Source organism: Bombina bombina, chromosome 2 (assembly GCF_027579735.1).
Source record: "Bombina bombina isolate aBomBom1 chromosome 2, aBomBom1.pri, whole genome shotgun sequence".
NCBI classification, from domain to species: Eukaryota; Metazoa; Chordata; class Amphibia; order Anura; family Bombinatoridae; genus Bombina; species Bombina bombina.
Genome location: NC_069500.1, coordinates 79,241,607 through 79,265,233, shown reverse-complemented (window position 1 = coordinate 79,265,233; position 23,627 = coordinate 79,241,607). Strand labels below are relative to the sequence as shown.

At 37.8% G+C, this 23,627-nt stretch overlaps 1 protein-coding gene across 1 annotated transcript in view; it reads right to left on the bottom strand.

Annotated features, from left to right (window-relative positions):
• Positions 1 to 6,253: 6,253 nt before the first annotated feature.
• The window catches only part of LOC128647659 (uncharacterized), a 61,099-nt gene continuing 43,725 nt past the window's right edge, over positions 6,254 to 23,627 (bottom strand). The window contains exons 8-9 of the mRNA XM_053700409.1: positions 22,844 to 22,990; positions 6,254 to 8,475 (exon numbers count right to left, since the gene is read on the bottom strand). Coding sequence (XP_053556384.1) covers positions 8,341 to 8,475; positions 22,844 to 22,990 — 282 coding nt within the window. The 3' untranslated portion in view covers positions 6,254 to 8,340. The remainder of the gene's footprint in view (positions 8,476 to 22,843; positions 22,991 to 23,627) is intronic.

Below are 23,627 nucleotides of genomic sequence, written 5' to 3'. Positions count from 1 at the left end.
TGAAACCTAAAGGTAGTTTTATATAATTTTTAATACTTTTGTATACATAGTACCCTCAAAAAGATAGTGCAGCACTATAATCAGAAAGGTAATATTTGTTGTTTTAAATAAATATTAGAATTTCGTTTTATTACAAATGCAAATTTGTGACAAAACACAGATATTCATTTTGTATTCACATAACAAATATCCGAATGTATAACGTATGCGCCAACTACATTTAAAGAAAACAAATAAATACTGACAAAATTAAAATACTTACCTTTAACGTGATGAAAAGTTGGCTTAACCCCTTAGTGACGAGACTCATTTTCAATTTTCTTACCATTAAGGACCAGGGCTGCTTTTACATTTCTGTGGTGTTTGTGTTTAGCTGTAATTTTCCTTTTACTTTTTTAGTGTATCCACACATATTATATATGTTTTTTTTCTTGCCATTAAATGGACTTTCTAAGGTAACCATTATTTTCATCATATCATATAATTTACTATAAAAAAATTATAAAATATGAAGAAAAAATGGAAAAAACACACTTTTTCTAACTTTTACCCCCAAAATATGTTACACATCTACAGCCACCAAAAAACACCCATGCTAAATAGTTTCTAAATTTTGTCCTGAGTTTAGAAATACCCAATGTTTACATGTTCTTTGCTTTTTTTGCAAGTTATAGGGCAATAAGTACAAGTAGCACTTTGCTATTTCCAAACCATTTTAAAAAAAAATTAGCGATAGTTACATTGTAACACTGATATCTGTCAGGAATCCCTGAATAACCCTTCACATGTATATATATTTTTTTAGAAGACAACCCAAAATATTGATCTAGGCCCATTTTTGGTATATTTCCTGCCACCATTTCACCGCCAAATGCGATCAAATAAAAAAAATCTTTAACTTTTTCACAAACTTTAGATTTCTCACTGAAATTATTTACAAACAGCTTGCAGTACCTCAATTATGTTTATTTAATTGAAACAAGCCTATAGCATTAGCTAGGCTATTGCTGATATTTACTAAACGATAAAGTACTCCGTTGGTTTACTAAAATCTACCAAGCATCTCTTTCCCTATTATATAATAGGCTACGTATTACTTTAGTCACTGTACAATTTGTTTACTATACAATATTTGAATAGTATCCCACTGGTGATGTGTTTTTAAATGTGTGTGTGAGCAGCAAGATACTGCTACTATTTGCTGCCTTTTTATCTTGTTAAAAATAAAAGTTATATTTTAGATAACTAAAATCTCTCATACTTATAACTAGTGCATAAAAGCATTCTTTTTTTGGACATACTCCTTTGTGTGATCTGTTTTTATTTGAATGATTTTTACAGACATGTCTTACTTGTTTTCAGCCACAAGAGGGGGCAAAAATTTTAAGAATTCAGAAGAAAATATATAGTGAATTGATAATTTGGCTATTGAGATTTTACAAGACAATGGCATAAAAACCACATTCTGCAACACACTTTGATGTATATAATTTGTTTTGTAAATTACAGCCATGAATTATGTATTTTCTAATTTTACATAATCAATATAGCTGCAAATAATCGCCTAGATTTAGAGTTCTGCGTTAGCCGTCAAAACCAGCGTTAGGGGGTTCTAACGCTGTTTTTTTACCGCCCGCTGGTATTTAGAGTCAGTCAGGAAAGGGTCTAACGCTCACTTTACAGCCGCAACTTTTCCATACCGCAGATCCCCCTACGCCAATTGAGTAGCATATCTTTTCAATGGGATCTTCCTAACGCTGGTATTTAGAGTCTTGGCTGAAGTGAGCGTTAGAAATCTAACAACAAGACTCCAGCCGCAGAGAAAAGCCAGGAGTTAAGAGCTTTCTGGGCTAACGCCGGTTCATAAAGCTCTTAACTACTGTGCTCTAAAGTACACTAACACCCATAAACTACCTATGTACCCCTAAACTGAAGTCCCCCCACATCGCCGCCACTCTAATAAATGTTTTTAACCCCTAATCTGCCGACCGCACACCGCCGCCACCTACGTTATCCCTATGTACCCCTAATCTGATGCCCCTTACATCGCCGACCCCTACATAATATTTATTAACCCCTAATCTGCTGCCCCCGCGATCGCTGACCCCTGCATTACACTATTAGCCCCTAAACTGCCGCTCCGGACACCGCCGCAACCTACATTATAGCTATTTACCCATAATCTGCTGCCCCTAACACCGCCGACCGCTATATTATATTTATTAACCCCTAATCTGCCGCCCCCAACGTCGCCGCCACCTGCCTACAATTATTAACCCTTAATATGCCGACCGGACCTCACCGCTACTATAATAAAGTTATTAACCCCTAATCCGCCTCACTCCCGCCTCAAAAACCCTATAATAAATAGTATTAACCCCTAATCTGCCCTCCCTAACATCGCCGACACCTAACTTCAAGTATTAACCCCTAATCTGCCGACCGGACCTCGCCGCTACTCTAATAAATGTATTAACCCCTAAAGCTAAGTCTAACCCTAACACTAACACCCCCCTAATTTAAATATAACTTTATTCTAACTAAATAAAATAAATCTTATTAAATAAGTTATTCCTATTTAAAGCTAAATACTTACCTGTAAAATAAATCCGAATATAGCTACAATATAAATAATAATTATATTGTAGCTATTTTAGGATTAATATTTATTTTACAGGCAACTTTGTATTTATTTTAACCAGGTACAATAGCTATTAAATAGTTAATAAATATTTAATAGTTACCTAGTTAAAATAAATACAAAATTACCTGTAAAATAAATCCTAACCTAAGTTACAATTAAACCTAACACTACACTATCATTAAATAAATTAAATAAATTAAATACAAATACCTACAAATAAATGCAAATAAATATACTAACTAAAGTACAAAAAATAAAAAAATAATTTACAAACATTATAAAAAGATTACAATTTTAAGCTAATTACACCTACTCTAAGCCCCCTAATAAAATAACAAAGCCCCCCAAAATAAAAAAATTCCCTACCCTATTCTACATTTAAAAGATACCAGCTCTATTACCTTACCAGCCCTTAAAAGGGCCTTTTGCGGGGCATGCCCCAAAGAATTCTGCTCTTTTGCCTGTAAAATAAAAATACAAACCCCCCCAACATTAAAACCCACCACCCACATACCCCTACTCTAACCCACCCAAACCCCCCTTAAAAAAACCTAACACTACCCCCCTGAAGATCTTCCTACCTTGAGTCATCTTCACTCAGCAGAGCCGAATTCTTCATCCAAACGGGGGCTGAAGAGGTCCATCATCCGGCTGAAGTCTTCGTCCAAGCGGGGGCTGAAGAGGTCCATCATCCGGCTGAAGTCTTCATCCAAGCGGGGGCTGAAGAGGTCCATCATCCGGCTGAAGTCTTCATCCAAGCGGGGGCTGAAGAGGTCTTCCATCCGGCTGAAGTCTTCTATCAAGCGGCATCTTGAGTCGTCTTCAGTCAGCTGAGCCAAATTCTTCATCCAAGCAAGGGCTGAAGAGGTTCATCATCCGGCTGAAGTCTTCATCCAAGCAGGGGCTGAAGAGGTCCATCATCCGGCTGAAGTCTTCATCCAAGCGGGGGTTGAAGAGGTCCATCATCCGGCTGAAGTCTTCATCCAAGCGGGGGCTGAAGAGGTCTTCCATCCGGGTGAAGTCTTCTATCAAGCGGCATCTTCAATCTTCTTTCTTCCGGCTCCATCTTCATCCCGCCGACGCGGAACATCCTTCCTCCACAAACTCCAGACGAATGAAGGTTCCTTTAAGGGACGTCATCCAAGATGGTGTCCCTTCAATTCCGATGGTGGGTTTTAATGTTGGGGGGGTTGTATTTTTATTTTACAGGCAAAAGAGCAGAATTCTTTGGGGCATGCCCCGCAAAAGGCCCTTTTAAGGGCTGGTAAGGTAATAGAGCTGGTATCTTTTAAATGTAGAATAGGGTAGGGAATTTTTTTATTTTGGGGGGCTTTGTTATTTTATTAGGGGGCTTAGAGTAGGTGTAATTAGCTTAAAATTGTTGTAATCTTTTTATAATGTTTGTAATTATTTTTTTATTTTTTGTAACTTAGTTCTTTTTTTAATTTTTTGTACTTTAGTTAGTGTATTTATTTGTATTTATTTGTAGGTATTTGTATTTAATTTATTTAATTTATTTAATGATAGTGTAGTGTTAGGTTTAATTGTAACTTAGGTTAGGATTTATTTTACAGGTAATTTTGTATTTATTTTAACTAGGTAACTATTAAATATTTATTAACTATTTAATAGCTATTGTACCTGGTTAAAATAAATACAAAGTTGCCTGTAAAATAAATATTAATCCTAAAATAGCTACAATATAATTATTATTTATATTGTAGCTATATTAGGATTTATTTTACAGGTAAGTATTTAGCTTTAAATAGGAATAATTTATTTAATAAGATTTATTTTATTTTGTTAGAATAAAATTATATTTAACTTAGGGGGGTGTTAGTGTTAGGGTTAGACTTAGCTTTAGGGGTTAATACATTTATTAGAGTAGCGGCGAGGTCCGGTCGGCAGATTAGGGGTTAATACTTGAAGTTAGGTGTCGGCGATGTTAGGGAGGGCAGATTAGGAGTTAATACTATTTATTATAGGGTTTTCGAGGCGGGAGTGAGGCGGATTAGGGGTTAATAACTTTATTATAGTAGCGGTGAGGTCCGGTCAGCAGATTAGGGGTTAATAATTGTAGGTAGGTGGCGGCGACATTGGGGGCGGCAGATTAGGGGTTAATAAATATAATATAGGGGTCAGCGGTGTTAGGGGCAGCAGATTAGGGGTGCATAGCTATAATGTAGGTTGCGGCGGTGTCCGGAGCAGCAGTTTAGGGGTTAATAGTGTAATGCAGGGGTCAGCGATAGCGGGGGCGGCAGATTACGGGTTAATAAGTGTAAGGTTAGGGGTGTTTAGACTCGGGGTACATGTTAGGGTGTTAGGTGCAGACTTAGGAAGTGTTTCCCCATAGGAAACAATGGGGCTGCGTTAGGAGCTGAACGCTGCTTTTTTGCAGGTGTTAGGTTTTTTTTCAGCTCAAACTGCCCCATTGTTTCCTATGGGGGAATCGTGCATGAGCACGTTTTTTAAGCTGGCCTCGTCCGTAAGCAACGCTGGTATTTAGAGTTGCAGTGCCGGTAAATTATGCTCTACGCTCCCTTTTTGGAGCTTAACGCAGCCCTTCTGTGAACTCTAAATACCAGCGGTATTTAAAAGGTGCGGGGGGAAAAATACACGCGTGGCTAACGCACCCCTTTAGCCGCAGAACTCTAAATCTAGCCGAATGTAAGCTGCTTAATATGATACTGATATAAAGATGTACATTGTGCTGGGAAATTATTTTGTAGTAAAATAAATAGTAATGCAGGGCTCTCCACTATCTCAAATATGTCAGACCTACACAGGGTGGTGTCAAAATAGGATAAGACCTTGAGGCTTAGGTAGAGGTATAGAGGCAGACTGACCTAGGGCTCATAATTCCATAATGTGATCACTTATTCTGTGATGACTAAAGTTCTTATGAATACAATATAAAGTAAAACAAAGACACTTGGAGAATGAAGCAGCAGAACTCATGACTATAATTAAAAGCAGCCAGGACTGATACAAAGGGTTAAAACAGATTAATTATCCATTGCACAGTCCAGGTTAGTAACTGGAAAGCAGGTCAGGTACTAGGGATAAAACCAGTGGCAGATGGGAATTTTCAAGGTTGGTGCGTGGGGTAAAAGAACTCACCCCCTGACAACTACCCAAACTGCAGCACTTTGGCTCTCACCCAGATGATGGGGGAGGGCACAAGAAACTAGACCCCCTATAGTGTAGTATTTACTCACAGGGGAGTAACTATAAACAGCATCAATGTTGAACTTCAAAATAATAACATATTAAAGTCAGACAGCACATGCCTCATTAAACTTATATATATATATCAATGTCTCAGTTCTCACAATTTGATATTTGATAGTGATATTATATAATTTATTCAGCTCTGCAAATTTGAGATTCGATAAAAAAAATTTTGGTCTAATATTTGAAGGTAAATTCAGAGTCGCTCATACTTTGCTGACTTTAAATAAATACTTTCTGACAGTTAGATTTGTCAAACTTAGTTTATCCTATTACATAGGATTATCTTATTATTATTATTGTTATTATTGCTGTTACTCATCAAAAAAGGTATTGCACTGTGATTATGGTGAAAAACAGATACGTGCTACAAATATATTAGGTATAGGCAAACAGAAACTCATAGATCATTTATTCATAACAGGTTATAATGTACAAATTGAATCAAATCTACAAAATGTCCTCTTTTATATAATATAAATTGTACAAAAATATCATACATTAACATATGCAATAATCAATAAATCCTACAGTACAAAACACAACAAAAGGTTTTCATAATACAAATACAGAACTAACACTGAATTGTGGCTTTCAAATGGTGCTAATAAAATATCTCCTAAAAACAAAATAATTTCTCCATATTTATTTTTTAATTAACAAAAATAATTTGTATATAGTTTTAATTAGAGATGTGCATTCGGATCAGAATATGGAAATAGGTGGCCGCTCGTGCTGTTCAGATCTTTTCGTAGCCGGATTGATTCTAGTCAAAGATCACTAAATGTGCCTGATCTATAAGGCTCATAGGTTTCCCTGTGTAGTTAGATAAATTACTAAGCAGAGGGCTGGTAGTAACTGCCCCCTCTGCAAACAATAATCTGTTAGATATTATTTACAATACAAAAAGTTATTATGTGCATTATATATAAAATAACAAGAACATATAAAACAAAATGAGGTATATATGTGGCCCTAATGACAAGGCAGATACAGTTTAATGGATTTATAATGCTGACAGTTCTAGTATAGTGAGGTAAAGAGACTCAACAAGTGATTACTTATATTATTATTATTATTATTATTATTCTAATATAGGTATTTGTAGAGCGCCAACAGATTCAGCAGCACTATGACATAGGTGGTATACAAAATAACATTTACAGGGGTCAAGTGGGTAGAGGTCAAGAGTGTAGAGGGCCCTGCCAATAGTTGCACTGTTGTAGTAGGCTCTTATGAATGTGAACTACAAACAGCTGGGCTCATAGGCTTACATGCTATGGGGTTTAAGGGGATAGCAGTGGAGATAGGAAGGTTAGTGTAGGTTGTATGCGTCCCTGAATAGTAGAGTCTTCAGGAAGTGCTTTAAGCTTTTAAAACTAGGGGAGAGTCTTGTGGAGTGAGGTAGAAAGTTCCATAAGATGGGAGCCAGTCTGTAAATGTCTTGTAAATGGGAATGTTGGGAGGTAACAAGAGAGGAGGAGAGTAGGAGAGCAGGGGGAGCAGTACAGTTGAAGGCTTTCTGTATCAGAGTGAGAATTTTATGTTTAATCCTGGAGGCAAGAGCAAGCCAGTGAAGGGAATGGTAGAGAGGTGCAGCAGATGAAGAGCTAGATGAGATATGAGAGAGACAGTTAGTGACACGGATTAGCAAGGAAGGAGATAGTTCTGGTGCAGAGAGGTAGATTTGGGTGTCCTTGGCATACAAATGATAATGAAACTTGTGGGACTTTATTAAGGAACCTAATGATGACGTGTAGATTGAGAAGAGAAGGGGACAGAGCCTTGCGGTACCCCAATAGAAAGAGGTAATGGTGCAGAAGGTTCCCCCAGAGAAGTCTACACTAAAGGTACAGTTAGACCGATAGGAAGAGAACCACAAGAGAGCAGTGTCGCAGATGCAGAAGGAATGGAGGGTGTGGAGCAAAAGAGGTTAGCCGACTGTATCAAAGGCTGCAGACAGAAAAAAGGAGGATAAGCAGAGAGAAGTGGCCTTTGGATTTTGCTGTAAGTTGGTCGTTAGTAACCTTAACAATTGCTGTCTCTGTGGAGTGTAGGGGGGGGGGAGATTGCAGTGGGTCAAGGAGGGAGTTTAATGTAAGGAAATGGGATAGATGTGCATATACTAGCTTTTCAAGAAGCTTTGAGGCAAGAGGGAAACGGGAAATAGGGCGGTAGTTGGATGGGGAGGTTGGATTGAGAGAGGGTTTTTTGAGGATAGGTGTGACCAGTGCATGTTTAAGAGATAAGGGAAATATACCAGTGCTGAGGGAAAGGTTGAAGATGTGTGTGAGTATAGGGGTAAGGGTAGAAGAGAGGGAGAGGAGTAGCTGTGGGGGGATGGGGTCGAGGGGACAGGTAGTGAGGTGAGAGGATAGTATAAGGGCAGAAACTTCTTCTTCTGTAACAGGGGTAAAAGAGCTAAATTCTGGCTATGTGGGTTTTGGATGATTGTGTAGCTGGGCTTATGGTAGATTCAAAGATTGATCATTTGGAAAACTGGGAATCTTCTTAAATTCTTCCTGTTTCTTTAGGAATAGCTGGGCAAGGATATGGTCAGCTGTGGCATGAAAGTAATCGTCCATATCAAGGCTTTGCAGCTGTTAAAATACATAAAAAGTAAATTAAATATAAATAACAGTAACTGTTTTCACAACTAATCTGATCATTAACAAAGACAGACTGACAGTCAGACAGGGGCTGTTTTAATGCACATTTGTGCATTCATTTGAGAATTTACTGCTTGTGCATTTAATTGTTCTTACTTCAAGTTGTCAAAAAAAGCTCTTAATGACCTTTAAAGGTGTTGGGAAATACAACAGCATGTACCGTACCACATGTATGAACAACATTAAGGCTGTAGATGGCGCTGTACAGTTTAGATTACTAATTGTTTATTTCTGTGAACTTGTTCATTCACTAACTTTTTCTCTATTGTGTTTTCTCCTCTCTGTGTGCTGACTACTGTTTTACAAGTTATTGATATGTTGCTATTGCATCTATATTGAGTTTATTGAGTTAAATGCTGCTATTGCATCTATATAAGTAAAGCCTAATGCAGTATTCCTAAAAGCTTCCAGTGTCCTTTTGATAGAAAACCAACAGGCTATGGGCCCAGACACTAAAGGAAAACTACCAGTCAGTAAGTGTTGCATCTATGATCCAAGTAAATATTGTGTGAGGAAACAAGAGCTGCATCCAATTTACTGAAAGATGGCAAGTGGTTCAGATGTGAAATATGCAATAGCAAAGCTCAACAATACCAACTACCAGATGTGGAAGTTTAAGCTTGAAATGCTGTTATCCAAAGATGACTTATGGCGTAGGGTGACCATATTGCCGCTTTAAAAAGGGACACATATGAAAAATACATATGTCAGGGTTCTTATACAAACCATTTCTTTAAACAGTCTTGAAAACAGCCCTAACATATGTATTTTTCATATTTGTCCCATCTTAAAGTGGCAATATGGTCACCCTACTTATGGGAGGTGCTGGATACAAACAGACCCACTGAAAACCCAGAAGAATGGGACAAGAAAAACAGGCAAGCAAAAGCAGTTATAAGCCTGTTAGTGGAGGATGATCAACTCATTCATATAAGAAAAGAAAACACAGCTAAAGGTATGTGGACTGCACTACAAAAATTGCATGAGCGTTCAAACTTAAACAGTAAACTATATTTGCTGCGCAGACTGTATAAGATGAGGCTGGAAAAAGGCCACGGAATGTGTGAACATGTGAATGCTATGCTAGAGATTGTGGAACAGCTACATGCAATTGGAGAAGAAATGAAAGACAATCATATCATATAGTAGCATTGCTATTATGCAGCCTTCCAGAGTCATATGGTGCCCTTATCAATGCTCTAGAAACTAGACCTGAGCCAGTACTGACACTAGAATATGCTAAGGGAAAATTAATTGATGAATACAATAGAATAAAGGAAAAGCTACATAGTTAAGAAAATGAGAGATTAGAGGTAGCTCTGAAGGTGCAAAAGGCACAAAGCAAACCAGAGAAACCAGAGTGTGTTTTCGGTGCAAAAAGGCCGGAAACCTGAAAAAAAAAACGCTCAATCTGGAAAGCTGAGCAGCAAAGGTTAGAGCCACTCACAAGAGAAAGAGCTAAGGCAGCCACAAAGGAAACTGCAGTTGCATCATGGTGCGGTAGCTTTAGAATAGTACACCACATGGATGGTGCATTGACTCAGGGGCAACTAGTCACATGACAAGTGATGAGACATTCTTCACAGAAATTGATTTCAATGCAAAAGATAAAAGACTTGATGATTGATAGCTCTTTGGGCTGGCATGATTATTAAAGAATGCTCGCTAGTCCTTCTATTTCCATGGTGGAATGATCTAAAGCCACTTTTTACCCTGAAAACAGGGTGTCTCGCTAAGGGGCGTATACTGCATTTTCATATGAAAAATGCACAATTAAATTCGTATTTTAAACATCATACAAAACAAATATTTGAACCATTCACACAAAAATAAGCAGGGAAAAATTTTATTGTTAAGGTGCATCAAAAATCGTAACAAAATTCTTCACCAAAAATCATATGTTAACAAAAAATTAAAATTTGTATGTATTTTACACAGGAATAAATCAAATTAAATATGCACAGCGTAAATCGTAATTGTAGTACACTGGATGTGCAAAATCACAAAGAAATATGAACTTATAAATACAAAATGCAAAGCATAATTGTTATTTTTTCGTAAAATGGGCTGAATCCCAGCGTAATTCTATAAAGATTTTCACACTGCAAATCTGACAGTTTTTTCTCGCCAACTGAAAGGTGGCAAGCTTTTCTCAAAACAATACGAACACTTATAACCCCAATAGAAAAACAAATGCATTCTAAAATATAGGCAAATGTAAGATGCTATTAAGCAGGAAGCAGCGTAATGTGAGTTATATTGGCTGCAGGATTTTAATTTTAAAGTGCTCCCCCTGTTCACTGCTAACTTCGCACTAAGGAGCAAAGTTTTCCTAACCAGCAAGCTCCAATACTTTTAATAGGAGCCATCTCGCTACTCGCAGGGACTGCCCCTTTTTTACGATCATTGCTCGGGGGAAGCCCTGCGAGAGTCGGCGAGAAAAAGTAGAGCTGGCTAAGATTATATCATCGAGCCCAAAGTCTTCCTAGCGAATGGGAAAAGTATTACAGCGGAAGGTCAAGGGTTCCCGAATTGCATCACACACAATTCTAGAATTCTATCAGCCAATCGGAATTAAGGTAGGAAAAATCTTATTGGCTGATGCAATCAGCCAATAGGATTGAGCTTGCATTCTATTGGCTGTTCCAATCAGCCAATAGAGTGCGAGCTCAATCCTATTGGCATTTTTCCTACCTTAATTCCAATTGGCTGATAGAATTCTATCAGCCAATCGGAATTCAAGGGACGCCATCTTGGATGACGTCATTTAAAGAAACATTCATTCGTCGGGTAGTCGTCGGCCTGGAAGGATGCTCCGCGTTGGATGTCTTGAAGATGGACCCGCTCCACTCCGGATGGATGAAGATAGAAGATGCCGTCTGGAGAAGACTTCTGCCCGTCTAGAGGACCACTTCTGCCCGGCTTCATTGAGGACTTCGGCCCGTTTGGGTGAAGACGTCTCAAGGTAGGGTGATCTTCAAGGGTGTTAGGTTAACCTAGTGTTAGGTTTTTTTAAGGGGGGATTGGGTGGGTTTTAGAGTAGGGTTGGGTGTGTGGGTGGTGGGTTTTAATGTTGGGGGGGTATTGTACTTTTTTTACAGGTAAAAGAGTTGATTACTTTGGGGCAATGCCCCGCAAAAAGCCCTTTTAAGGGCTATTTGTAATTTAGTATAGGGTAGGGATTTTTATTATTTTGGGGGGCTTTTTTATTTTATTAGGTGGATTAGATTAGGTGTAATTAGTTTAAAAATCTTGTAATTATATTATTATTTTCTGAAATTTAGTGTTTGTTTTTTTGTACTTTAGATAATTTTATTTCATTTTATTTAATTGTATTTAATTGTATTTAGTTTAGGTAATTAATTTAATTATAGTGTAGTTTTATGTGTAATTGTAACTTAGGTTAGGTTTTATTTTACAGGTAAATTTGTATTTATTTTAACTAGGAAGTTATTAAATAGTTAATAACTATTTAATAACTATTGTACCTAGTTAAAATAAATACAAAGTTGCCTGTAAAATAAATATAAACCCTAAGATAGATACAAATGTAACTATTAGTTATATTGTAGCTATTTTAGGGTTTATTTTATAGGTAAGTATTTAGTTTTAAATAGGAATAATTTATTTAATGCTAGGAATATTTATTTATATTAATTTAAATTATATTTAAGTTAGAGGGGTGTTAGGGTTAGGGTTAGACTTAGGTTTAGGGGTTAATAAATTTAATATAGTGGCGGCGACGTTGGGGGCAGCAGATTCGGGTTAATAAATATATTGTAGGTGGCGGCGGTGTAGGGGCGGCAGATTAGGGGTTAATAAATATAATGTAGATGGCGGCGGGGTCTGGGAGCGGTGGTTTAGGAGTTAAACAGTTAGTTGCGGCGGGGTCCGGGAGCGGCGGGATAGGGGTTAATAACTTTTATTTAGGTGGCGGTGGTGTAGGGAGGGCAGATTAGGGGTTAATAAGTATAATGTAGGTGGAGGTGGCGGCGGTATAGGGGGCGGCAGTTTAGGGGTGTTTAGACTCAGGGTACATGTTAGGGTTTTAGGTGTAGACATTCCCATAGAAATCAATGGGATATCGGGGAACAGCGAACATGAGCTTTCGCTGCTTTCCGACTCCCAATGATTCCTATGGTATCCGCCGCCTTCAGGGAGGCAGATTGAAAACCAGGTACGCTGGGCCGGAATAGTGGCGAGGGTACCTGGTAGAAATTTGATAACTTCCAAAAGTAGTCAGATTGTGCCGAACTTGCATTCGGAACATCTGAAGTGACGTAAGCATTGATCTGTGTCAGACTGAGTCCGGCGGATCGTATGTTACGTCACTAAATTCTACTTTTACCGGTCTGTAGGGTTTGATAACTAAGGTGGATCAGGTTCGCCACAAATACGATGCAGAATTCCAGCGTATTTGCAGTTGACAGCTTGATAAATAGAGGCCATAGTAATCACTCAGTATTGCTTTCAATGAGGCACTGGCTGCAAGGGCTAAATGAGCGATAATGTCTGTTCATCGTCTCCTACTGACAGGCCACTGTTTGTTTTAAGATAGGGTTTAGGGGAAAAGTGCTGAGGAAACAAGAGAGGGTCTTAACCCTTTGAGTCTTTTATTGACACAGGAAGATATACAGACTTTATCATTCATTTCTGCAAGCCCCATAAACAAACTGCTAGGGAACAGAAAGGGTAAATATTGATCAAACATACAAGCCCAGAGCAGAGCATTGTAAACGCTCCACTATCTGACAGCTACTTTGCGATGCTGTTTTATTATACACCATATACTTTGCAACCCTCTAAGAAATAGTCACCACCAGGCATTTAACAATCCCCTCGCTCATGGGAATTTCATCTGCTTTTACCTTGTCTTCAAATGACATAGGGGGAAATCGGTATGCGGATCTCATCTAGCAGTCAAAGAGGACACTGGCAGTAAAAGTGAACTTACTAGTCAGCAGCTGTAAGACAGACCACGCAACACAACTAAGTTCAAATTACTTTCTGCTTCCTTGACTGCCTGCAGCTGTCGGATCCAGTCTGCACAGCCAGTGCTCAGTGAGTAAGACCACGGTACCCGGGAGTTGTCATTGAGCCACCGGCCAGAGCACCAGTCTCCACCCTGCTTGCATGAGTTTCACTAAGTCTAGGGAAGTTACCGGTTGCTGCTGCTGCTGCTGCTCACTCCTCACTCCTGCTCCAGTCCACTGATCAGTCTCCTCCTCTCCCCTCTCTATTTTCACTCCATCTATCACAGTGCACTGACGGATGTCACGTGACCGCTCAGTGGTAAGCCACCCAGACAAAATAAAGTTGATATTTTTGTATAGCCACATAAGTCAGTGCAGCAGCTGGGGCAAGTGCCGCCCCCCAAAATCTGTCGCATAAGGCACCGGCCTTGTTGGCCTATGCCTTAATATGCCCCTGGCATCACACCATCAGGAGATAAGCAAAGCATCCTAGTAAAGAATGTTCTGTACATCCCAAGTTTAGAAGGAAGCCTCCTCCAATGAATGCACAATTCGAAACAGGAGACATCCTAGCAAAAGGAAGGTTGAGTGAACACCTGTACAAACTAATCACTGAAAGGGAGCAAACTAAAGCAAACATTCATAATCCACACAACAAATGTATTCACCTGTGGCACAGGCGATTAGGGCATCGAAACTTAGAATCCATAAAGGAACTTGCAAAGGCGATGTTTATCAGAAGACGATAATATTGCCTTGCCACATGCTCATGAAGCGCACATGTTGTATCAAAGCAAAGTCCACACGTACCCCACTTCTACAAACCAGTCAAAGAAAAAACACTCACCCCATGGAACTCATACACAGTGACGTGTGTGGACCAATGAAATACAACTGTACCATACACTCCTGAGCAAAATGGTGTTGCAGAAAGGAAAAATTGCACCCTCATAGAAATGACAAGATGCATGCTTTCAGATGCCAATTTACCTAACCAGTACTGGGGTGAAGCAATAATGACTGCAACATACTTACAGAACAGGCTACAATCAAAAACTATTGAAAGTACCCCATATGAAATGTGGAATGGAACAAAACCTTGTATGGGGCATATTAGAGTGTTTGGATGTAAAGCATATACCTATGTTCCAAGTGAGAAACACTCCAAATTAGAGAACACAGCCATTGAATGCATTCTTGTGGGCTACAGTGAACAAAGTAAGGGCTATAGAATTCTTCATCCAAAGACCAACAAGGTCACAATAAGCCACAGTGTTTATTTTGATGAAAGCCAAATATCAGAAAAAATGTCCCTTCAATGCCATGAAGAGAAACTGTCCACTGAACCAGCAAGAGATGCTGACCAAAGTGAAGCTGTACAGGAGACAGAACAAGAAGTGGAGCTTACAATAAAAAAATTAGCTACTCATAAACCAGTAGAACCCACTGAACAACCAGAAATAAGAAAATCGACTCGGGTGACAAAAGGGATAACATCCCAAAAGCTGTCATACATTGCTAAGACACATGAAACACTTGAACCAACATCCTGGGAAGATATAGAAAAATTGCCAAAAAGGGAAGCCAATCAATGGAGAAAGGCAGCCAAAGAAGAAATAAAATCACTTAAGGAAAATAAAACCTGGACACTCACTGAGCTCCTCCCTGGTCGCAAAAGTATAGGAAACAAATGGCCTTTTAAAGTAAAATATGATGCAAAAGGAAATATCCACAGATGGAAGGCAAGATAGTTGCAAAGGGATTAGTTGCAAAGGGATACTCTCAGACATTTGGAGAAGATTATGATGAAACTTTTGCTCCAGTTGTAAAGCACTCCACCATCAGAGCGCTCCTTAACATTGTAGCCGGAAAGGGAATGCAAGTGAGGAACCTAGTCATTACTGATTTTCTATATGGAGACATCAAGGAGGATCTCTACATGGAACAGTTACCTGGATTTGAGAAGGAACAGAACCTTGTATGTAAACTTCAAAAGAGCATCTATGGACTAAAGCAAGCTGCGAGAATGTGGAATGAAAAAGTGAATGAAGTACTCATGAAACAAGGATTCTCAAGAAGCAAAGCAGATACATGTTTATATTCAAGGGATCAAGAAAACAAATGGATATACATCCTAATTTATGTTGATGATATCATAACTTGTTTTGAACAAGAAGGGGATTATGACCAAATAGTTCACATATTAAAACAGAACTGAGATTAAAGAACTAGGGAACATCACTCATTATTTAGGAATCCAAATAGAGAGGGAAGAGGATGGAAGCTATCTTCTTAACCAAAGTCAGAAAATTGCAGAAATTTCAGAGCAGTTTCACATGCAAGAAGCAAAAGAGGTGAAAACACCTATGGAAAAACAACGGAATAGAAAACTTGTTACACAATAATGACAATTACCGAAGGGCAATTGGAAAATTGCTATACATTGCCACCGTGACAAGACCAGACATTGCCGCAGCAGTGGGTATACTGTAGAAAAGTTGTGACACCATCTCAACGTGACTGGAATGCAGTAAAGAGGGTGATACAGTACCTAAAAGGAACAATTCGGTTGAAGCTGTGACTGCCAGCAACATCAAACCCAAAACTAATTGGATATGTTGATGCTGATTGGGCCGGAGATACCACTGACCACAAGTCTACAAGTGGTTTCATCTTCCAGTATGGAAAAGGAACAGTAAGTTGGTCTAGTCAAAAACAAGTGACTGTTGCACTCTCTTCAACGGAAGCAGAATATATAGCAGCAGCACATGCATGTCAAGAAGCAATTTGGATTTGCCAACTTCTACTAGATATGGGACTGGATGTGTCTAAACCCATACCAATCATTGAAGACAACCAAGGGTGTATAAAGTTGACACAATCAGAAAGAGTCAATCCTCGAACAAAGCACATTGATGTAAAATATAATTTGCTCAGGGACATGCAAGAACAAGGCATTATTGACATTCAATATTGCCCATCGGATGAGATGACTGCAGACGCACTCGCTAAACCATTGCCAAGGGAACGTCATTGTTTTCTTCAAAAGAAACTGAATGTAGTATAAGTACGTACATGCCGTTGAGAAGGGGTGTTGGGAAATACAACAGCATGTACTGTACCACATGTATGAACAACATTAAGGCTGTAGATGGCGCTGTACCGTTTAGATTACTAATTATTGATATCTGTGAACTTGTTCATTCACTAACAGGAAGGAAGTTGTGTTCTTTTTCTCTATTGTGTTTTCTCCTCTCTGTGTGCTGACTACTGTTTTACAAGTTATTCATATGCTCTAAATGCTGCTATTGCATCTGTATAAGTAAAGCCTAATGCAGTATTCCTAAAAGCTTCCAGTGTCTTTTTTATAGAAAACCAACAAAAAGGAACATGATACATCACCATAGAACAAGCTAACAAGCTATTGAGCTAGTTGGTCATTCATGAGAGTGCTCTTCTCTCTGTGTGTAATATGATACTCATAATTTTCTCTGTTCTGTTTTAAAGAAAATGTTTTTTTATTTTTTAAAGTATGTTCCTGGTATTGAATAAAACAGCTTTTTTTTATCTGTAGGTTGTCCCTGTCAGCCAGTGAGCAGCAGAGTCCTGGGATTCAGTTATAGACCTGTCATGCAATTCCTGCTAGTTTCACTTTAAATTTAAGAAGCTTATACTTGGGTTACTAGGTGTCCTCCATGAAAATCTGTAGGTGACTGGGCTGGATGGTTTGTGTGGTCACACAATTCCACTTCCCCCCATACACACACCAAAGCACTACCTTAGACCCATTATGAATTTTTGTTTTCACAACTAGGCAGTGATTTTACCTCTTGGCTGTCAGTAACATACAAGTCACCAATTGTACCTTTTTGGTTGCCAGTTATACATGTAAACAGTAGAGATTTGACCCCTTTAACTATGCCTAACTTTTTCTGCTCTATTTTTTAAATGCATTGAGGCATAGGAGGAATTATTACTTTAACACTCAGCATGGACCTAAAAATAAACTGGACATTATTTAAGTGACCGGTATTTTTGTGCAGATTTTACTGGACAGCCTGCTAAAATAGTGGGCTGTCTGGTTGAATAGTGAACATCTGGCATTCCTTTTCTTTTCTCTTGTATATATATATATTGAACAGTTGAACAGGTTTAATTGCATCACTTTTATGACAAAAAATATATTTGAGTAATATGTTGCTTTAAAATTGTATTTTCTAATGTATGGTATAAAAAATATTACTAAAATCCAGGTTTAAAGAAAATATTACAGAACAGTCTTCCTCCTAAATTTTGTTTTCCTTATTGAATCATGAGAGTCATATTTTTATTTTATTTATGAATACAGTGTTGTGAAATTTAAAGAAACTCATCATGATGCATAAATGCTTTATCAAAATCACTGCTTATAGAAATTTAGTTTACACATTGACACACTACACAATTGATACAGTGTAAAATACAAGAATTCCTCAAATGTGCACAAGGCTGTCCTGATTATTAAAGGGACGTGTTAATGCAATAAGAAAATATATATTGTTAAACTCCTGCAGGCATTGGACTGTCAGTGAAAAAACAATCAGAAGCACATACAAATGACATCCAATCACTGCCCTTAAAGCCTGGCCCAGCATCATGTCTGGTGTTAAAGGGACATGAAACCCAAAAAAATTATTTCATGATTCAGATAGAGAATACAATTTTAAACAACTTTCCAATTTACTTCTATTATTTAATTTGCTTCCTTCTCTTGTTATCGTTTGCTGAAAAGTTTATCTAGGCAAGTTCATGAGCAGCAGATAAACTAGGTTCTAGCTGTTGATTGGTGGCTGCATATATATATTGAATGTGATTGGCTCACCAATGTGTTCAGTTAGAAACTAGTAGTGCATTGCTGCTCCTTCAACAAATTATACCAAAAGAATGAAACAGATTAGATAATAGAAGTAAATTAGAAAGTTGTTTAAAATGGTATTCTCTATCTGAATCATGAAAGAAAAATTTTCGGTTTAATGTCCCTTTAAGCTTTAAAAAATGAGATCATACAGAGTTAATATGTCCTTTACATAAGCTCATATTATGGGAAGAACTATTGGCAGCCAACAAAGGAGCTCTCTGGATCTTACACACAATAAAATACAGGTGGCCCTCGTTTTACAACGGTTCAATTTACACCGTTTCAGAATAACAACCTTTTTTTCCAGTCATGTGACTGCTATTGAAAAGCATTGAGAAGCAGTGCATTTATTAAAATAGCCAGTAGGTGGAGCTGTCCGCTTGTGTTGCAGCAAAGCCAAGCAAGCTGAAATTAATCAGTTTAACCAGACCTGAGCTATCGAGCAGATTTCAAAGGAACAAGATCTTCCTGTCTATAAATCAGTCCAGATTGGATGCATAGAAAGAACTGTTTGCAGAAAAATGCAAGTGAAGTCTGTGTTGTGTGATTATTTTTTTTTTTTTTTTTTATTTTTTTTTTTTATTGAGGTTGTGCGAGAACAATACAACTTAAATTAAATAACACATCAGTAAAACAAATATAGATGTCACATTTCAATTTAACAAATTCTATAGATGTTGAAAGATAAGATTCTCAATATGAAGTATCTTATTAAAAAAAAGAACAAAAAATACAGAAAACTGGAACCTCGTTTTCTTAATTGGCTGTGTGAATGCTCATATTTAAACCAATGAACTCGAATTAGTTAGCAATTGACATGTTAAATATTAACACAAATGAAAATACAGTTCTACTATGTAGGTAATATGGTAAGATAGATAAATATAGATAGGTAGGTTGCGGCATAGACAAGAGAAGCCGCATAGCTAGACCTCCTGAATTAGGAGGTTCATTATGGGGGGGGGGGAAGGTGGGAAATTGAATGCGATGGATAGGGTATGTAGCTAAGGAGGCATTTAAATTGTAGAATATCACAGGCAGGGCAGGTAAACCTCAAGTAATGGCTCATCAAACATATTAGGTGAATGTTAATGTTAATAACCTGGCGTCTATTGGGAAAGATCTGACAATACTAGTGGTATATTATGGATTTTAGATCTGTTATTACCTTAGTAGACAATCAGGACCTCTATGGATTTAATTATAAGTATGGGAACAAAATAAACAGCCTGTGCTGCTGCATTGAGAGAAGGAACTGATGAAACGTTGGGCTGATGTCATACTTGGCATATTTAGGCATAAGATCTAAACTTAGGGATTGGGCACTAGACATGTAGCTCAGTTAAGATAATGCGGGTAAGGCAATTATAAATAATACTAGTAGTGTAGGTCCAAAAAAAAAAAAATAAGAGCGTTACTTATATACATTGAATTACAGTACGGTGTAAAACTATGTCTGAAACTATGGAGCTATGTATTTTGTAAAATGTGAATGTCCCACTGCCCCGGCCGCTGACAGCAAGATGTCGAGTTTAGAAATCATAGTTGAACTCCAAATATATGTAGGAAGTATAATAAGCTGCAGACATGTAGGTATTATAAGATGAAGTGTTTAAATGCTATTTATATAAGAGTGGGTATAAATAATCAGAGAGGGACCTGCAAGTGTAAAGTGGTACCTATACATGATAACTAGAGAGGTGACGGTCTGGCCTCGTTCAAATATGCATCAATCACACAATACAATAGACCACAAGTAATTGGCTTTATAGTACATTAGGGAACATCTGAGTGATGTATTCAACTGGTAGTGAGCTACTACTTTATAATGAGGTAATTCAGCTTTGATGGACATAGCTGGATTAGAAGCCTATAAATGCACTGGTATAACAGTGAGCTAAACTTCTGTTCTGGGTAGGTGGTTTCTCTATAGTGTATGATATCTAATGACAAAGAAATAGAATGGCGTATAACATGTAGGGTGTAGTTTTAAACGAAATGACATCAGCATAAATATAATTATCACACCTCAGTGGTAAAATGTAAGGGTTAACAAATGGCATATAGGCATAAAGATATAAGCACTTAAAATAATGAATAGAAGATGAGTAATAAACAGTTCCATTGAGCAAGACCATATTAATGCAGGGTATAACTTATATGTGAATAGCCATTAAGTGTCTACATAAATACTAACAGGAGGTGGCAAGAGACATATGAACCATATAAGTGAGTGGTATACCTAAAAGGAACTCAAGCCTTCAGTGTGAATTAGTAAACAAACAAACTACATCAGCAATTTTTGTGTGAGATCCCCACTTACCCCTCCTTATGTATATGAAGCAATTATTGCATAAAATTTCAAACATTTTGTTGGTACACTGTTAAACAAATAAACAAAAGCAGCAACTAAAGAAAAACAACAACAGAACAGTATGTTTGATATTTTGTTATAGAATGTTCTGCAACCGCCAAGGGCGATTTAACCAATACCAGATCTAGAGGCTGAATAGAAAGTCATCAAATGTCCGGTCATTTGGGTACAATTTAGCTGGCTACCCGATACTGGCTCCATACAGCCCTTGCATAGCTTTTGGGATACCAGAGCATTGTTTGGTGCCTGTCCCCTGCAGAGTTGCGCAAGTGTCATACCAGCCGGACCAGCCGTCGCCGGTCGGGTCAACATATGTAGGTGAGCCATAAAAGTTTTAGGAACAGGTGCCATGGTCTTAAGTTTTACCTTCTGTGTTGCGGCTGAAGATATAGGATCCAGCCCTCCATTTCTTTCAGTAGGGGCCGACTCCTGTACAAGCTGATCAGACCTCAGACAGGTCACACCACGATCCTTATTGGCAGAAAATCTAAATCCCATAGCGTCAGTATGGACTCTCTGTCCGAGATCCGGTTGGGCAGGTAGCTGGACATCTCTGAAGTCACTCCCATGGAGCGCCGTGTGCAGGGCCCCTTCAAATGCAGCATGGTGCTTCGCCAGCATGCGGGCTAATTCTGTGATAACGCCCCGGGCAGTCAGCTGAGGAGCCATATCGTTAGTAATCCGTTCCTTTTGGTTGATATCTGTTATGTCGCTGACTCCATTCCTTTGCCCACGTGGAAATATTAAAAGGCTGGAACTATTCCGCATGTAGCTTCTATGTAGGGTTTTCTTCCACCCAACATATATACTTGGTTAGGTAGCTTCAGTGTTTCTTTTAGAGTAACCAGTTTAGTGTCAGATCCTCTGCTGGTTACGTTATATTGAAGGTAGCATTTTGAGCCAAGAATCTTAGCAAAGGGAAGGTACGATAGCCCAGGCCTGTAGATAGAGTGATGGTTCTTGCTGCATAGCGTGGTTGAGAGGTGTAAGTTGGCTAAGCATTCCCAAAGTAAGGCAACTCTGCATCTCTTAGTGTCTTTAAAGGTCTTTGAGTGTAGTTGTGGAGATTTAGATCATATATTGATGAATTAGCTCAGGATTTTATGAGGAGCTCCACAAAAACACGTCTGGATGCCTCAATAACTGGCTCCGCCCCCCTTGTGTGATTATTTTATTAGGTTTATAATGCTGTTTAGCAAATGTTTTTGTTCATTTAACTTAGTTTAATTATATATTCTGTGTCGTGTGATTATTTTATTAGTTTTATAATGCTGTTTAGCATTTAAAGCCTTCATTTCAAAGCTTTAAAAATAATGTATTAGGTGTTACTTATGACAATTTTGAGAGGGGCCTGGAACCTATCTCCCTCACTTCCCACTGATTTACATTATAAACTGGGTTTCAATTTACAACGGTTTCGATTTACAACCATTCCTTCTGGAACCTAACCCCGGCGTAAACTGAGGGCTACCTGTATATGATTCTCTTTAGACTTTTTTAGTTTATGATTAAACACAAGAGCACAGTCACACTCCATGTTATAAAGAGACATATGGTCTGTTTTTTCATATTAAAAAAATCAACACTAGTCAACAATTTACAGAATAATATTTTCCTGGTAAATATAAGAAAGATCAATTATATGTATTCACTCCATAGTTCTTCAAAAACAGAGATAGAATTTATTATAAAATGGTGTAAAGTTAAATCAAAGTACGACATATATATTTTAAAAAAAATGTAACATCTTAAACCAATGATTCATTTATGAAATAAAATGTATTTTTAATTTAACTTTATTTAGTTTTATAATAAATTCAATCAGTGTTTTGAAGAACTTGAGGCATTTTAGCGAGCTCCTTTTTGAAACTTAAGACATTTTCTTTCTGTTATTTGCAATTGTCCAGGAGGGGAACAGTTTATTACAGGTGCCCTTTTAACCTTACATTGTTTCATTTACTCCATACAACACACCAGTATGTGGAAAATCATAAAAAAAAACAACCAAAATAAATCACTAATGATGGCTGCATTTACTTTATATGCAATGCTCACCTGATTCCCAGTGCAGAAGGCACTTATCATATATAAGTCTTCCGTACATGTACTTTTAATGTAGTGCTGTGTTCCAATCGGGAAGAAGAAGACATCACCAATACCAACGGAAAACTCAGGAATCGGCTTATCGCCTGCAATCCCAATCTAAAAGTAAGTAAGTCACTGGTATGAGGTACTGAGATATGACAGGATGTCTACAGACAGAAGTTACTCAAAAGGATTGAAACGGACATATCTACTGTAAAATTTTGGAAGTTTAATGTTTTCCCACTGAATCCTTTTAGTCTGCTGGAGTGTAGTAAACTGGTTACAAAAATCTTTACCTTTATTTTGTTATTTGAAAGTGCTGATTTTGACCATCCCCGTCCAATTAACATTTTAATATCTAACTACTGGGGGCCGATTTATCAGTCTCCATATGGAGCTTTTACAAATAAACTATGTTAATACTATTAATACTATTAATATTAATTATTCTTAAAGGGACACTATACCCAAACATTTTCTTTCATGATTAAGGTAGAGAATACAATTTTAAACAACATTCCAATTTACTTCTATTACCTAATTTGCTTCATTCTTTAGATATACTTTAATGAAGAAATAGCAATGCACATGGTGAACCAATCACAGGAGGCATCTATGTGCAGCTACCAATCAGCAGCTACTAAGCATATCTAGATATGCTTTTCAGCAAAGAATATCAAGAGAATGAAGCAAAATAGATAATAGAAGTAAATTAGAAAGTTGTTTATAATTGTATGCTCTTTCTAAATCATGA